General features: G+C 43.0%; 2 protein-coding genes and 1 long non-coding RNA gene across 5 annotated transcripts; all 3 read right to left on the minus strand.

The window, feature by feature from the left end:
- Positions 1-341: 341 nt before the first annotated feature.
- Positions 342-3298, minus strand: LOC106592769 (uncharacterized). Of its 2 annotated transcripts, none has more exons than XM_045690360.2 (6): positions 2491-3298; positions 2235-2365; positions 1565-1751; positions 1287-1468; positions 1102-1188; positions 342-998 (listed from the first exon to the last, which is right to left on the minus strand). In XM_045690360.2, the coding sequence occupies exons 1-6, from the start codon at positions 2801-2803 to the stop codon at positions 417-419; spliced, it is 1482 nt and encodes a 493-aa protein (XP_045546316.2). In that variant the 5' UTR covers positions 2804-3298; the 3' UTR covers positions 342-416. The 2 variants fall into 2 exon arrangements, with proteins under 2 accessions (XP_045546316.2, XP_045546314.2); XM_045690358.2 differs by having other exon boundaries at positions 2235-2383; positions 2491-3296.
- Positions 3299-5299: 2001 nt separating this feature from the next.
- LOC145859071 (uncharacterized) lies at positions 5300-7314 on the minus strand. Its single transcript, XR_014379357.1, has 3 exons — positions 6541-7314; positions 6285-6433; positions 5300-5801 (listed from the first exon to the last, which is right to left on the minus strand). It is a non-coding gene; the product is annotated as an uncharacterized LOC145859071 (long non-coding RNA).
- Positions 7315-12186: 4872 nt separating this feature from the next.
- On the minus strand, positions 12187-15126 carry LOC106562303 (uncharacterized). Of its 2 annotated transcripts, none has more exons than XM_045689201.2 (6): positions 14336-15126; positions 14080-14210; positions 13410-13596; positions 13132-13313; positions 12947-13033; positions 12187-12843 (listed from the first exon to the last, which is right to left on the minus strand). In XM_045689201.2, the coding sequence occupies exons 1-6, from the start codon at positions 14646-14648 to the stop codon at positions 12262-12264; spliced, it is 1482 nt and encodes a 493-aa protein (XP_045545157.1). In that variant the 5' UTR covers positions 14649-15126; the 3' UTR covers positions 12187-12261. The 2 variants fall into 2 exon arrangements, with proteins under 2 accessions (XP_045545157.1, XP_045545155.1); XM_045689199.2 differs by having other exon boundaries at positions 14080-14228; positions 14336-15124.
- Between the last annotated feature and the right edge of the window lie 3172 nt (positions 15127-18298).

Below are 18298 nucleotides of genomic sequence, written 5' to 3' on the forward strand. Positions count from 1 at the left end.
GAGTTTGCGAGGTGTTATTAAAATGCCAAACAGTTTAAGGGCTGGATAACATGACAATATAAACCTCATCTGGATGTGGGAGGGAAGGACAGAGGGAGAAAATATAACACATCTGATTTGTATTCGCTGCAGGTGAATGTTATTTCATACATTACAGAATGCAATATGCCTATGGATCACTATTGTCCAAATGAACTCTATGCTGATGTATTCACTCTCCCCTACCTGTAGTGGTTTGCTTGTTCCCAAGGCAGTAATATTTATTATTTTTGGTGAATTCAAACAAATAGGCCTAATCTAAACATGCTGCGTCACATGTCAACAGTAGTGAGAATTTGCTGCATAAAAAATGTTTTATTAATTGATCATAGTATAGCTTTTGCTACATTGAAATGTTCATTAGGCCTATTGACTCTTCAGAGATGCAGAGGCAGCTCGGTCTCCACTGTCAACATGAAGTCATAAAGTGCTGCATGCTCCAGCAGCTTTGCATCCTCATTGGCATTATCAGTATCAGGGATAGCGGAGGCAGCCATATCCTTCAGCTCATTGTCATCTTCATACTCAGCGATGAGGTCTTTCAGGCTGATCTCACTGATGGATTTCTCCATAGAGGTGTCTGTTAGGGTGGAGATCAAATCTTTAGCAGAGTCATCCTTCACATCCTCATCAGTAGTGATCATGTCCTTAGTGCTGTCAGGTGTCAGGGCCATGTCAAGAGTGGAGGTCTGGGTAATGGAGTCTGACGTGTGAACATCTATCATGGTCTCCGATGAGACCGTGGAGATCTGGCTCTGAGAGGTGGCAGTGGTCTGTGAGTCTGTGTTCATATCTGTTGTCTGTGTTTCCATCTGTGCGTGTGTCGAAGTGTTGGTAGAGGATGGCTTTCTCTCTGTCCTAGTTGCCATAGACGAGGTGGTCAGAGGGACTCCAGGTAGCTGCCACTCCAACAGGTGGATGGGCAGGTTCCTTGCCAGGGAAAACTGAGAGAGGGAGCTCTACACGGAGGAAAAGGGTGGTTAGGTTGAGGTCATAGGGGAAAGTGTCTAGATGTTTGAATCTCTGTCTGTCCGTATAGTAATTTAGGTTTCAGTAACTTACGTGGGCACGTGGTAGAGTCGGAGAGTCAGGTCTTATGTAAATTTCCTCCACAGGGGTCTTCACTTGCCGGGGTGTCCTTCGATTTTCCTGCATAACACAATTGTAACACCCAATGATGACACAGCATTATGGGAAAGATATTTTGCTCACAATAAAATATGATATAGCATGTTTGGTTGTCTCACAGAGTTAGGTCTTTGTCCCGAATTAGTTCCCTTGTCTGTTTCTGGTGTTGTACTTATGGGTTTGTGGTCTTGAGATGATTTCAACAGCTGAACTTCAGTCTGGTCTTTCTCCCTCCCCACCTTTCCCTTACTCTTGTCCTTTACCCTTTTGGTTGTAACATCACCTCCAGACAAGTCCGAGCCTGTGTAGATTAGACATTTTGATTTTGAAGACACTTTCTTCCAAGTGGAGCCAATCTCAATCTATATCTAATCAACAGACACCCCATAACACTCACCAGTATCAGATGCATTATCTTTGTCCTGGTCCTTTCTACTCTGTCTGTTCTGAGAGGGACGAGTCTTCCTCAGCTTGACTTTCCCACCACAGCAGAAGAGAGTGAACAGCTGCAGGGCCGCCACAGCTGGATGGGTGCTCTTCTTCTCTTTCTGCTGGGTCTCCTTTGCTTTCTCCTTGGGGGAGACCTCAGTGTCGCAATCAGTACATCAGTTAGAAATCTACTGATATTTCAAACTACAATATCAATGTTGAATATATGTAGCCAATGAGCTCTAGCTTGATTGGCAGCAAATATTATTTCCTAAGTGTGTTTCCATGTCATAATGTTACCCCATAATAACTAGGGTTAGTGCTGTCCGTGATCCTTGGGACGTCCCTACCCTAAACCCTAACATTAACCCCTACCTTAACCTTAACCCTTACCTTAAACATTTCAATTTCAACGTCAAAGGTCAGAGTTGGGACGTTCCATGGATTCCGTATAGACTTTTCCTAATAACTATTAGGGCCTACCCCATCCGAAGGGGCATTGTGACATTATCACATTTGTCAAGCCTTGTCAAAGGATTAAAATCAACACAATATGCTGTGTTTTCCTTATTGTGGTCATTATCAGCTGTCAAATGCATTGGTAAATCCTCATTAATAAGCACATTTTGATGTCTTACCGAGTTAGGTCTTTGTTTAATGTATTTTTCTTTTTCCGGTGTGGTTCTGCATTTGTGGTCCTGAGATTCAATGCAATGTTTCTCTCCCCCAACCTTTCCTTTACTCTTGTCCTTGATCCTTTTCACGTCACCTGCAGAGTAGTCCAAGCCTGTAAGTGAAACATTTCTAAGACATGTGACCTGTTTTTTTCCATGTGAAGCCTAAATAATTGTACTATGTAGCAGCACTAATCAATATACAACTCCTAACACTCACCAGTATCAGAGTCATTATTGTTGTTCGTCTCGTTTATCGTCGTTCCCTTTCTCCCCTCACCACTCTGGGAGGGATCAAAGGGTGTTTTCTTCACCTTGACGCAGCTCAGCAGTGTAAACAGCTGAAGAAAGGTCAGGGCTTGAGGGATCCTCTTCTCCTTGGGTTTATCTTTATGTTCCTGTGTCTCCTTTGGATTCTCCCTAGGGGATACCTCAGGGACAGGGTCACTTAGTCTCTGACCCATGTCACGACAAGGTTGTTGTAACAAGGTATTGTTGTAATCAATCAAATCAGTTATCGGTTGAGAGATCATTCAAATGTAGCTAATGCGCTCTACCTGAGCTTGTCTGACAGTTTTAATGTGGTCTTAGATTATGACATAAGTGTGTTTCCTTGGCAACATGTTACCTCATAATGTTCCCTTATAATAACTAGTGCTCCGTCCCTGGAAAAGGGGCATTGTGACATCATCGAGTTAGTTACCTATCCACATATCCACTCAGAACACTGAAACGGCCTATTTCTATAGACCAAGTCTGCCTGAAGGTCTGTATGTCTGTCTGTCTGTACAGATGTAGGATCTTAAGTTGATCACTCTTTTGTTTCTGAGATTTGTACTGCAGAACAAGAAATGCAAACTTGTATTGTATTACAAAAGGCTTTGTAAGTTTGTATTTTCCATTTTAAAATGTCAGACTTGATTTGCCTAAATAAACAATGTATCAAACCCTACAAAAAAATCTCCATTAATTATTATCCACATAATAATTCACATTTCCTGTTGCTGCAGAATTATTTTCCTGCTATAGCAAACTGGGTCAAATTAAGATCCTACAACTGTATGTCTGTCTCTGTTAGGAGTGTGTATCGGAGGCGAAGTCAGGTGCAGGAGAGCAGAGTGTAGTGAACAGGCGCACTTTTATTCCGGTCAAAATGACAGCACAAAAATAACATAAAATGTGCCCAAAACACGGAACATAGACAAAAAGTAATGCGCGTAACAATATCCACAATATCAAAATACACGTAACACAAACAATCCTACACAAAGACATGATGGGAACAGAGGAATAAATACATATGAATTGATTGGGGAATGAAAACCAGGTGTGCAGAGAACAAGACAAAACAAATGGATACATGAAAAATGGAGCGGCGATGTCACGGTTTTCGTCGGTAATGGAGGACCAAAATGCAGCAGGTATGTGTAAGCTCATCTTGACGTTTATTAACTTCCCAAAATGAACACCAAAATAACAAAACAAGTGAACGAACGATATACAGACAGTCTGGCAAGGCACAAGGCTAAACACAGAACTAATATAGGACTTCCAATCAAAGGCAACACCACACAGCTGCCTTCAATTGGAAGTCCACCCCAATTAACTCTACACAGAAACACACTTACTAGACTACACATAGAAATACATAAACATAGACCATAAACCAAAAACCCGGAAATACTACATCAAACACCCTTTTACCAAAACACCACCCCGGACCACATAAAACAAATACCCTCAGCCACGTCCTGACCAAACTCCAATAACAATTAACCCTTATACTGGCCAGGACGTGACAGGCGATGGCTAGAAAGCCGGGGACGTCGACCGCCGAACACCGCCCGAACAAGGAGAGGAGCCGACTTCGGCGGAAGTCGTGACAGTCTCTCTCTTTCCTTCTCTCTACCTCTCTCTCTCTCTGCCTGTACTCATATTCAACCTCTGCCTTCACCCTATTGCAGCAGTTTATTTTCTCATCATTTGCCTGCATCATGTTGCAAGGAGACAGTGGCTGAGCACAGGTCAATCACTCCACAAAGAGTATGATTAGACAGTTGATTATCAAGTGCCACATTCAACTGACTTGTCACGTCCTGACCTGAGAGAGCCTTTTTATGTCTCTATTTAGGTTTGGTCAGGGTGTGATTTGGGTGGGCATTCTATGTTCTATTTTCTATGTTTTGTATTTCTTTGTTTTGGCCGGGTATGGTTCTCAATCAGGGACAGCTGTCTATCGTTGTCTCTGATTGGGAACCATACTTAGGCAGCCCTTTTTCCCACCTGTCCTTGTGGGTAGTTAACTTTGTTTGTGGCACTTTGCCCTGTAAGCTTCACGGTCGTTTTGTATTGTTTATTGGTTTTGCTGGCGACATTCAATAAAAAGGAAAATGTACACTCACCATGCTGCACCTTGGTCTACTTCATCCGACAGTCGTGACAAGACTACTACAGTTGGCAATCAGAATACATGCTTGTTGTAGTCCAAGAGTCGACTCAGTGAATACATGCAGCCCAGTGGGTAAGAGTCATGGCAACATGTCTATTCATACCTCCTCTATGTCTGCACTATTAAAAGCAGATCGCTGCCACATTTAGCAAAAGAGATAGCAAGCCTCCCTGGTTCAGCGCCTGTTAGAGTCCGTTTTTAAGTGCTACATGTCAGCCTGATAATTACTCTGTGTGTCATCCGCTGAAGCGATTAGTGATAGTGGATGGATCACAGTAGTTTATCCATTTCGCTCAGACCACTAACGATAGATTTGCAGGTATCCACGCACAAACACACACAACATGCACATGCACACACACACACAGACAGACAGACAGACAGACAGACAGACAGACAGACAGACAGACAGACAGACAGACAGACAGACACAAACAAACACACATATATTAATTTGCAACCACGCATGCATGCCTAGGAATGCATGCACACACATTTCTGAAGACACACACACACACTGTCCATCATGTCCTATGAGCAGGGCCAGCAAAAACAGCACATTACAGACCGTAAATTGCTCACAATAAAATATGATATAGCATGTTTGGTTGTCTCACAGAGTTAGGTCTTTGTCCCGAATTAGTTCCCTTGTCTGTTTCTGGTGTTGTACTTATGGGTTTGTGGTCTTGAGATGATTTCAACAGCTGAAATTCAGTCTGGTCTTTCTCCCTCCCCACCTTTCCCTTACTCTTGTCCTTTACCCTTTTGGTTGTAACATCACCTCCAGACAAGTCCGAGCCTGTGTAGATTAGACATTTTGATTTTGAAGACACTTTCTTCCAAGTGGAGCCAATCTCAATCTATATCTAATCAACAGACACCCCATAACACTCACCAGTATCAGATGCATTATCTTTGTCCTGGTCCTTTCTACTCTGTCTGTTCTGAGAGGGACGAGTCTTCCTCAGCTTGACTTTCCCACCACAGCAGAAGAGAGTGAACAGCTGCAGGGCCGCCACAGCTGGATGGGTGCTCTTCTTCTCTTTCTGCTGGGTCTCCTTTGCTTTCTCCTTGGGGGAGACCTCAGTGTCGCAATCAGTACATCAGTTAGAAATCTACTGATATTTCAAACTACAATATCAATGTTGAATATATGTAGCCAATGAGCTCTAGCTTGATTGGCAGCAAATATTATTTCCTAAGTGTGTTTCCATGTCATAATGTTACCCCATAATAACTAGGGTTAGTGCTGTCCGTGATCCTTGGGACGTCCCTACCCTAAACCCTAACATTAACCCCTACCTTAACCTTAACCCTTACCTTAAACATTTCAATTTCAACGTCAAAGGTCAGAGTTGGGACGTTCCATGGATTCCGTATAGACTTTTCCTAATAACTATTAGGCCCTACCCCATCCGAAGGGGCATTGTGACATTATCACATTTGTCAAGCCTTGTCAAAGGATTAAAATCAACACAATATGCTGTGTTTTCCTTATTGTGGTCATTATCAGCTGTCAAATGCATTGGTAAATCCTCATTAATAAGCACATTTTGATGTCTTACCGAGTTAGGTCTTTGTTTAATGTATTTTTCTTTTTCCGGTGTGGTTCTGCATTTGTGGTCCTGAGATTCAATGCAATGTTTCTCTCCCCCAACCTTTCCTTTACTCTTGTCCTTGATCCTTTTCACGTCACCTGCAGAGTAGTCCAAGCCTGTAAGTGAAACATTTCTAAGACATGTGACCTGTTTTTTTCCATGTGAAGCCTAAATAATTGTACTATGTAGCAGCACTAATCAATATACAACTCCTAACACTCACCAGTATCAGAGTCATTATTGTTGTTCGTCTCGTTTATCGTCGTTCCCTTTCTCCCCTCACCACTCTGGGAGGGATCAAAGGGTGTTTTCTTCACCTTGACGCAGCTCAGCAGTGTAAACAGCTGAAGAAAGGTCAGGGCTTGAGGGATCCTCTTCTCCTTGGGTTTATCTTTATGTTCCTGTGTCTCCTTTGGATTCTCCCTAGGGGATACCTCAGGGACAGGGTCACTTAGTCTCTGACCCATGTCACGACAAGGTTGTTGTAACAAGGTATTGTTGTAATCAATCAAATCAGTTATCGGTTGAGAGATCATTCAAATGTAGCTAATGCGCTCTACCTGAGCTTGTCTGACAGTTTTAATGTGGTCTTAGATTATGACATAAGTGTGTTTCCTTGGCAACATGTTACCTCATAATGTTCCCTTATAATAACTAGTGCTCCGTCCCTGGAAAAGGGGCATTGTGACATCATCGAGTTAGTTACCTATCCACATATCCACTCAGAACACTGAAACGGCCTATTTCTATAGACCAAGTCTGCCTGAAGGTCTGTATGTCTGTCTGTCTGTACAGATGTAGGATCTTAAGTTGATCACTCTTTTGTTTCTGAGATTTGTACTGCAGAACAAGAAATGCAAACTTGTATTGTATTACAAAAGGCTTTGTAAGTTTGTATTTTCCATTTTAAAATGTCAGACTTGATTTGCCTAAATAAACAATGTATCAAACCCTACAAAAAAATCTCCATTAATTATTATCCACATAATAATTCACATTTCCTGTTGCTGCAGAATTATTTTCCTGCTATAGCAAACTGGGTCAAATTAAGATCCTACAACTGTATGTCTGTCTCTGTTAGGAGTGTGTATCGGAGGCGAAGTCAGGTGCAGGAGAGCAGAGTGTAGTGAACAGGCGCACTTTTATTCCGGTCAAAATGACAGCACAAAAATAACATAAAATGTGCCCAAAACACGGAACATAGACAAAAAGTAATGCGCGTAACAATATCCACAATATCAAAATACACATAACACAAACAATCCTACACAAAGACATGATGGGAACAGAGGAATAAATACATATGAATTGATTGGGGAATGAAAACCAGGTGTGCAGAGAACAAGACAAAACAAATGGATACATGAAAAATGGAGCGGTGATGTCACGGTTTTCGTCGGTAATGGAGGACCAAAATGCAGCAGGTATGTGTAAGCTCATCTTGACGTTTATTAACTTCCCAAAATGAACACCAAAATAACAAAACAAGTGAACGAACGATATACAGACAGTCTGGCAAGGCACAAGGCTAAACACAGAACTAATATAGGACTTCCAATCAAAGGCAACACCACACAGCTGCCTTCAATTGGAAGTCCACCCCAATTAACTCTACATAGAAACACACTTACTAGACTACACATAGAAATACATAAACATAGACCATAAACCAAAAACCCGGAAATACTACATCAAACACCCTTTTACCAAAACACCACCCCGGACCACATAAAACAAATACCCTCAAATACGTCCTGACCAAACTCCAATAACAATTAACCCTTATACTGGCCAGGACGTGACAGGCGATGGCTAGAAAGCCGGGGACGTCGACCGCCGAACACCGCCCGAACAAGGAGAGGAGCCGACTTCGGCGGAAGTCGTGACAGTCTCTCTCTTTCCTTCTCTCTACCTCTCTCTCTCTCTGCCTGTACTCATATTCAACCTCTGCCTTCACCCTATTGCAGCAGTTTATTTTCTCATCATTTGCCTGCATCATGTTGCAAGGAGACAGTGGCTGAGCACAGGTCAATCACTCCACAAAGAGTATGATTAGACAGTTGATTATCAAGTGCCACATTCAACTGACTTGTCACGTCCTGACCTGAGAGAGCCTTTTTATGTCTCTATTTAGGTTTGGTCAGGGTGTGATTTGGGTGGGCATTCTATGTTCTATTTTCTATGTTTTGTATTTCTTTGTTTTGGCCGGGTATGGTTCTCAATCAGGGACAGCTGTCTATCGTTGTCTCTGATTGGGAACCATACTTAGGCAGCCCTTTTTCCCACCTGTCCTTGTGGGTAGTTAACTTTGTTTGTGGCACTTTGCCCTGTAAGCTTCACGGTCGTTTTGTATTGTTTATTGGTTTTGCTGGCGACATTCAATAAAAAGGAAAATGTACACTCACCATGCTGCACCTTGGTCTACTTCATCCGACAGTCGTGACAAGACTACTACAGTTGGCAATCAGAATACATGCTTGTTGTAGTCCAAGAGTCGACTAAGTGAATACATGCAGCCCAGTGGGTAAGAGTCATGGCAACATGTCTATTCATACCTCCTCTATGTCTGCACTATTAAAAGCAGATCGCTGCCACATGTAGCAAAAGAGATAGCAAGCCTCCCTGGTTCAGCGCCTGTTAGAGTCCGTTTTTAAGTGCTACATGTCAGCCTGATAATTACTCTGTGTGTCATCCGCTGAAGCGATTAGTGATAGTGGATGGATCACAGTAGTTTATCCATTTCGCTCAGACCACTAACGATAGATTTGCAGGTATCCACGCACAAACACACACAACATGCACATGCACACACACACACACACAGACAGACAGACAGACAGACAGACAGACAGACAGACAGACAGACAGACACACACAAACAAACACACATATATTAATTTGCAACCACGCATGCATGCCTAGGAATGCATGCACACACATTTCTGAAGACACACACACACACTGTCCATCATGTCCTATGAGCAGGGCCAGCAAAAACAGCACATTACAGACCGTAAATTGCTCACAATAAAATATGATATAGCATGTTTGGTTGTCTCACAGAGTTAGGTCTTTGTCCCGAATTAGTTCCCTTGTCTGTTTCTGGTGTTGTACTTATGGGTTTGTGGTCTTGAGATGATTTCAACAGCTGAACTTCAGTCTGGTCTTTCTCCCTTATTTATAAATCAAATCAAATTTATTTATAAAGCCCTTCTTACATCAGCTGATATCTCAAAGTGCTGTACAGAAACCCAGCCTAAAACCCCAAACAGCAAGTAATGCAGGTGTAAAAGCACGGTGGCTAGTAAAAACTCCCTAGAAAGGCCAGAACCTAGGAAGAAACCTACAGAGGAACCAGGCTATGAGGGGTGGCCAGTCCTCTTCTGGCTGTGCCGGGTGGAGTTTATAACAGAACATAGCCAAGGTGTTCAAATGTTCATAGATGACCAGCAGGGTCAAATAATAATAATCACAGTGGTTGTCAAGGGTGCTACAGGTCAGCACCTCAGGAGTAAATGTCAGTTGGCATTCAATAGCCGATCATTCAGAGTATCTCTACTGCTCCTGCTGTCTCTAGAGAGTTGAAAACAGCAGGTCTGGAACAGGTAGCACGTCCGGTGAACAGGTCAGGGTTCCATAGCCGCAGGCAGAAAAGTTGAATCTGGAGCAGCAGCACGGCCAGGTGGACAAGGGACAGCAAGGAGTCATCAGGCCAAGTAGTCCTGAGGCGTGGTCCTAGGGCTCAGGTCCTCCGAGAGAGAAAGAAAGAATGAAAGAGAGAGAGAGAGAAAGAAAGAGAGAAAGAGAGAATTAGAGAGAGCATACTTAAATTCACACAGGACACCGGATAAGACAGGAGAAATACTCCAGATATAACAGACTGTCCCTGGCCCACCGAAACACATAAACTACTGCAGCATAAATACTGGAGGCTGAGACAGGAGGGGTCGGGAGACACTGTGGCCCCATCCGACGAATCGCCCGGACAGGGCCAAACAGGCAGGATATAACCCCACCCACTTTCAATGTGTTGTCAGTAGTATCCCCCTGTGGATAGACTGGTCAGTTAAAGCCATGATGGGCCAGGTCAATGGATACTCGTAGCTCAGGATCTAGAATAGCACCTGGCATAGATAGCCTACCGAAGTGTGAAAAGAGTGTGGATCTCTATTAATGGTCCTCACTGTAGTAATATGTATCTAACTGTGCAGTCATATGAAAAGTACTTGGATTAAAATGATGATGTAATCTTTTGATTCACAGACTTGTTGGAGACCTCATCAATGTTACTGTCTCTAGTGGAATGAAATGCCTTTTCTCAATTTATTTTACCTTTATTTAACTAGGCAAGTCAGTTAAAAAGAAATTCTTATTATCAATGACAGCCTAGGAACAGTGGGTAAACTGCGTTGTTCAGGGGCAGAACCACAGATTTGTACCTTGTCAGCTTGGGGATTCGATCTTGCATCATTTCGGTTACTAGTCCAACGCTCTAACAACTAGGCTACCCTGCCGCCTCAATGTCCATGTAACTAGATCACTGTGATGCCCTGACCACTTCATGTGGATAGAGGAGTGGGTGTGAGCGTGTGTGTGTGCTTTTGTGTGTGTACGTGCATGTCTGTGTGTACGTGCATGTCTGTGTGTACACCTGGGTGAGAGACCCTTTGATCCCCTTATTGGGTAGATTAATATTTGAATTCATAGATGGACACATCCCACCATCCCTCCTACTGTGTCTCCTCTATATCCACCCATTCATCCCCCTCTCTCTTCTCTCCCTCCCCATTCTGAGAATAATATGTTCTGCATCTTTTCTAGATTAACAGTCATCAAAAACGTCATGTTTAATTACATACATGTACAGTATCTATGTTATGTTGATTTCATTCCATGTCTACTTTGTCAACAGTATGTTGATGTCAGGCTGATCTTTATTGTGGAGAGTGCACTCATGTACAACTAGGGGGATTCTCAGGTGAAGGACAGCTTGGCTGTAGCCCTAAACGATGTGCTGCTACTACTACTTCTCAGCTCATTATCAATGCATGTAGGCCACTGGAATATGCAGCTCTGGGGAGGCTGTACAGCTGGTGACCACAGGCATGACAGAGACAGAAAAGTAAAGTTTGACCGAAATCTTACCTGTGAGATTTCATAAAATACCTAAATTCTCAAAGTGATTTTCTAACGGAGCATTTTTCACCTGGTATTTTAACACTTAATTGAATAGTTTCAAAGCTCTCTATTTTGTCGACATTCAAGGTGATAAAACGACACATACAGTATGTGTGCTAATCAATTACTCTGATGACACCAATATATCCTCCCCTCCTGTAATATAGGCAAAGAGAATGATGTGCTGTAGTATGAGGATGTTCCCACCATCCTTATTTAGGTTGACTTACTTAACCAATCTCCCTGTAATCTGTTGGAAACCCACCAGTAACACAGCACCTTCAGGTGGCCCAGATATGTGGTGATAGGAGGACTATTTGATGCATTTGAAACAAAGGTAATTAGGCCCTGAGTTTGCGAGGTGTTATTAAAATGCTAAACAGTTTAAGGGCTGGATAACATGACAATATAAACCTCATCTGGATGTGGGAGGGAAGGACAGAGGGAGAAAATAGAACACATCTGATTTGTATTCGCTGCGGGTGAATGTTATTTCATACATTACAGAATGCAATATGCCTATGGATCACTATTGTCCAAATGAACTCTATGCTGATGTATTCACTCTCCCCTACCTGTAGTGGTTTGCTTGTTCCCAAGGCAGTAATATTTATTATTTTTGGTGAATTCAAACAAATAGGCCTAATCTAAACATGCTGCGTCACATGTCAACAGTAGTGAGAATTTGCTGCATAAAAAATGTTTTATTAATTGATCATAGTATAGCTTTTGCTACATTGAAATGTTCATTAGGCCTATTGACTCTTCAGAGATGCAGAGGCAGCTCGGTCTCCACTGTCAACATGAAGTCATAAAGTGCTGCATGCTCCAGCAGCTTTGCATCCTCATTGGCATTATCAGTATCAGGGATAGCGGAGGCAGCCATATCCTTCAGCTCATTGTCATCTTCATACTCAGCGATGAGGTCTTTCAGGCTGATCTCACTGATGGATTTCTCCATAGAGGTGTCTGTTAGGGTGGAGATCAAATCTTTAGCAGAGTCATCCTTCACATCCTCATCAGTAGTGATCATGTCCTTAGTGCTGTCAGGTGTCAGGGCCATGTCAAGAGTGGAGGTCTGGGTAATGGAGTCTGACGTGTGAACATCTATCATGGTCTCCGATGAGACCGTGGAGATCTGGCTCTGAGAGGTGGCAGTGGTCTGTGAGTCTGTGTTCATATCTGTTGTCTGTGTTTCCATCTGTGCGTGTGTCGAAGTGTTGGTAGAGGATGGCTTTCTCTCTGTCCTAGTTGCCATAGACGAGGTGGTCAGAGGGACTCCAGGTAGCTGCCACTCCAACAGGTGGATGGGCAGGTTCCTTGCCAGGGAAAACTGAGAGAGGGAGCTCTACACGGAGGAAAAGGGTGGTTAGGTTGAGGTCATAGGGGAAAGTGTCTAGATGTTTGAATCTTTGTCTGTCCGTATAGTAATTTAGGTTTCAGTAACTTACGTGGGCACGTGGTAGAGTCGGAGAGTCAGGTCTTATGTAAATTTCCTCCACAGGGGTCTTCACTTGCCGGGGTGTCCTTCGATTTTCCTGCATAACACAATTGTAACACCCAATGATGACACAGCATTATGGGAAAGATATTTTGCTCACAATAAAATATGATATAGCATGTTTGGTTGTCTCACAGAGTTAGGTCTTTGTCCCGAATTAGTTCCCTTGTCTGTTTCTGGTGTTGTACTTATGGGTTTGTGGTCTTGAGATGATTTCAACAGCTGAACTTCAGTCTGGTCTTTCTCCCTCCCCACCTTTCCCTTACTCTTGTCCTTTACCCTTTTGGTTGTAACATCACCTCCAGACAAGTCCGAGCCTGTGTAGATTAGACATTTTGATTTTGAAGACACTTTCTTCCAAGTGGAGCCAATCTCAATCTATATCTAATCAACAGACACCCCATAACACTCACCAGTATCAGATGCATTATCTTTGTCCTGGTCCTTTCTACTCTGTCTGTTCTGAGAGGGACGAGTCTTCCTCAGCTTGACTTTCCCACCACAGCAGAAGAGAGTGAACAGCTGCAGGGCCGCCACAGCTGGATGGGTGCTCTTCTTCTCTTTCTGCTGGGTCTCCTTTGCTTTCTCCTTGGGGGAGACCTCAGTGTCGCAATCAGTACATCAGTTAGAAATCTACTGATATTTCAAACTACAATATCAATGTTGAATATATGTAGCCAATGAGCTCTAGCTTGATTGGCAGCAAATATTATTTCCTAAGTGTGTTTCCATGTCATAATGTTACCCCATAATAACTAGGGTTAGTGCTGTCCGTGATCCTTGGGACGTCCCTACCCTAAACCCTAACATTAACCCCTACCTTAACCTTAACCCTTACCTTAAACATTTCAATTTCAACGTCAAAGGTCAGAGTTGGGACGTTCCATGGATTCCGTATAGACTTTTCCTAATAACTATTAGGGCCTACCCCATCCGAAGGGGCATTGTGACATTATCACATTTGTCAAGCCTTGTCAAAGGATTAAAATCAACACAATATGCTGTGTTTTCCTTATTGTGGTCATTATCAGCTGTCAAATGCATTGGTAAATCCTCATTAATAAGCACATTTTGATGTCTTACCGAGTTAGGTCTTTGTTTAATGTATTTTTCTTTTTCCGGTGTGGTTCTGCATTTGTGGTCCTGAGATTCAATGCAATGTTTCTCTCCCCCAACCTTTCCTTTACTCTTGTCCTTGATCCTTTTCACGTCACCTGCAGAGTAGTCCAAGCCTGTAAGTGAAACATTTCTAAGACATGTGACCTGTTTTTTTCCATGTGAAGCCTAAATAATTGTACTATGTAGCAGCACTAATCAATATACAACTCCTAACACTCACCAGTATCAGAGTCATTATTGTTGTTCGTCTCGTTTATCGTCGTTCCCTTTCTCCCCTCACCACTCTGGGAGGGATCAAAGGGTGTTTTCTTCACCTTGACGCAGCTCAGCAGTGTAAACAGCTGAAGAAAGGTCAGGGCTTGAGGGATCCTCTTCTCCTTGGGTTTATCTTTATGTTCCTGTGTCTCCTTTGGATTCTCCCTAGGGGATACCTCAGGGACAGGGTCACTTAGTCTCTGACCCATGTCACGACAAGGTTGTTGTAACAAGGTATTGTTGTAATCAATCAAATCAGTTATCGGTTGAGAGATCATTCAAATGTAGCTAATGCGCTCTACCTGAGCTTGTCTGACAGTTTTAATGTGGTCTTAGATTATGACATAAGTGTGTTTCCTTGGCAACATGTTACCTCATAATGTTCCCTTATAATAACTAGTGCTCCGTCCCTGGAAAAGGGGCATTGTGACATCATCGAGTTAGTTACCTATCCACATATCCACTCAGAACACTGAAACGGCCTATTTCTATAGACCAAGTCTGCCTGAAGGTCTGTATGTCTGTCTGTCTGTACAGATGTAGGATCTTAAGTTGATCACTCTTTTGTTTCTGAGATTTGTACTGCAGAACAAGAAATGCAAACTTGTATTGTATTACAAAAGGCTTTGTAAGTTTGTATTTTCCATTTTAAAATGTCAGACTTGATTTGCCTAAATAAACAATGTATCAAACCCTACAAAAAAATCTCCATTAATTATTATCCACATAATAATTCACATTTCCTGTTGCTGCAGAATTATTTTCCTGCTATAGCAAACTGGGTCAAATTAAGATCCTACAACTGTATGTCTGTCTCTGTTAGGAGTGTGTATCGGAGGCGAAGTCAGGTGCAGGAGAGCAGAGTGTAGTGAACAGGCGCACTTTTATTCCGGTCAAAATGACAGCACAAAAATAACATAAAATGTGCCCAAAACACGGAACATAGACAAAAAGTAATGCGCGTAACAATATCCACAATATCAAAATACACATAACACAAACAATCCTACACAAAGACATGATGGGAACAGAGGAATAAATACATATGAATTGATTGGGGAATGAAAACCAGGTGTGCAGAGAACAAGACAAAACAAATGGATACATGAAAAATGGAGCGGCGATGTCACGGTTTTTGTCGGTAATGGAGGACCAAAATGCAGCAGGTATGTGTAAGCTCATCTTGACGTTTATTAACTTCCCAAAATGAACACCAAAATAACAAAACAAGTGAACGAACGATATACAGACAGTCTGGCAAGGCACAAGGCTAAACACAAAACTAATATAGGACTTCCAATCAAAGGCAACACCACACAGCTGCCTTCAATTGGAAGTCCACCCCAATTAACTCTACATAGAAACACACTTACTAGACTACACATAGAAATACATAAACATAGACCATAAACCAAAAACCCGGAAATACTACATCAAACACCCTTTTACCAAAACACCACCCCGGACCACATAAAACAAATACCCTCAAATACGTCCTGACCAAACTCCAATAACAATTAACCCTTATACTGGCCAGGACGTGACAGGCGATGGCTAGAAAGCCGGGGACGTCGACCGCCGAACACCGCCCGAACAAGGAGAGGAGCCGACTTCGGCGGAAGTCGTGACAGTCTCTCTCTTTCCTTCTCTCTACCTCTCTCTCTCTCTGCCTGTACTCATATTCAACCTCTGCCTTCACCCTATTGCAGCAGTTTATTTTCTCATCATTTGCCTGCATCATGTTGCAAGGAGACAGTGGCTGAGCACAGGTCAATCACTCCACAAAGAGTATGATTAGACAGTTGATTATCAAGTGCCACATTCAACTGACTTGTCACGTCCTGACCAGAGAGAGCCTTTTTATGTCTCTATTTAGGTTTGGTCAGGGTGTGATTTGGGTGGGCATTCTATGTTCTATTTTCTATGTTTTGTATTTCTTTGTTTTGGCCGGGTATGGTTCTCAATCAGGGACAGCTGTCTATCGTTGTCTCTGATTGGGAACCATACTTAGGCAGCCCTTTTTCCCACCTGTCCTTGTGGGTAGCTTTGTTTGTGGCACTTTGCCCTGTAAGCTTCACGGTCGTTTTGTGTTGTTTATTGGTTTTGCTGGCGACATTCAATAAAAAGGAAAATGTACACTCACCATGCTGCACCTTGGTCTACTTCATCCGACAGTCGTGACAAGACTACTACAGTTGGCAATCAGAATACATGCTTGTTGTAGTCCAAGAGTCGACTCAGTGAATACATGCAGCCCAGTGGGTAAGAGTCATGGCAACATGTCTATTCATACCTCCTCTATGTCTGCACTATTAAAAGCAGATCGCTGCCACATGTAGCAAAAGAGATAGCAAGCCTCCCTGGTTCAGCGCCTGTTAGAGTCCGTTTTTAAGTGCTACATGTCAGCCTGATAATTACTCTGTGTGTCATCCGCTGAAGCGATTAGTGATAGTGGATGGATCACAGTAGTTTATCCATTTCGCTCAGACCACTAACGATAGATTTGCAGGTATGCACGCACAAACACACACAACATGCACATGCACACACACACACACAGACAGACAGACAGACAGACAGACAGACAGACAGACAGACAGACAGACAGACAGACAGACAGACAGACACACACAAACAAACAAACACACATATATTAATTTGCAACCACGCATGCATGCCTAGGAATGCATGCACACACATTTCTGAAGACACACACACACACACTGTCCATCATGTCCTATGAGCAGGGCCAGCAAAAACAGCACATTACAGACCGTAAATTGCTCACAATAAAATATGATATAGCATGTTTGGTTGTCTCACAGAGTTAGGTCTTTGTCCCGAATTAGTTCCCTTGTCTGTTTCTGGTGTTGTACTTATGGGTTTGTGGTCTTGAGATGATTTCAACAGCTGAACTTCAGTCTGGTCTTTCTCCCTTATTTATAAATCAAATCAAATTTATTTATAAAGCCCTTCTTACATCAGCTGATATCTCAAAGTGCTGTACAGAAACCCAGCCTAAAACCCCAAACAGCAAGTAATGCAGGTGTAAAAGCACGGTGGCTAGGAAAAACTCCCTAGAAAGGCCAGAACCTAGGAAGAAACCTACAGAGGAACCAGGCTATGAGGGGTGGCCAGTCCTCTTCTGGCTGTGCCGGGTGGAGTTTATAACAGAACATAGCCAAGGTGTTCAAATGTTCATAGATGACCAGCAGGGTCAAATAATAATAATCACAGTGGTTGTCAAGGGTGCTACAGGTCAGCACCTCAGGAGTAAATGTCAGTTGGCATTCAATAGCCGATCATTCAGAGTATCTCTACTGCTCCTGCTGTCTCTAGAGAGTTGAAAACAGCAGGTCTGGAACAGGTAGCACGTCCGGTGAACAGGTCAGGGTTCCATAGCCGCAGGCAGAAAAGTTGAATCTGGAGCAGCAGCACGGCCAGGTGGACAAGGGACAGCAAGGAGTCATCAGGCCAAGTAGTCCTGAGGCGTGGTCCTAGGGCTCAGGTCCTCCGAGAGAGAAAGAAAGAATGAAAGAGAGAGAGAGAGAAAGAAAGAGAGAAAGAGAGAATTAGAGAGAGCATACTTAAATTCACACAGGACACCGGATAAGACAGGAGAAATACTCCAGATATAACAGACTGTCCCTGGCCCACCGAAACACATAAACTACTGCAGCATAAATACTGGAGGCTGAGACAGGAGGGGTCGGGAGACACTGTGGCCCCATCCGACGAATCGCCCGGACAGGGCCAAACAGGCAGGATATAACCCCACCCACTTTCAATGTGTTGTCAGTAGTATCCCCCTGTGGATAGACTGGTCAGTTAAAGCCATGATGGGCCAGGTCAATGGATACTCGTAGCTCAGGATCTAGAATAGCACCTGGCATAGATAGCCTACCGAAGTGTGAAAAGAGTGTGGATC

Source organism: Salmo salar, chromosome 11 (assembly GCF_965601325.2).
Source record: "Salmo salar chromosome 11, fSalSal1, whole genome shotgun sequence".
Lineage (NCBI taxonomy): Eukaryota > Metazoa > Chordata > Actinopteri > Salmoniformes > Salmonidae > Salmo > Salmo salar.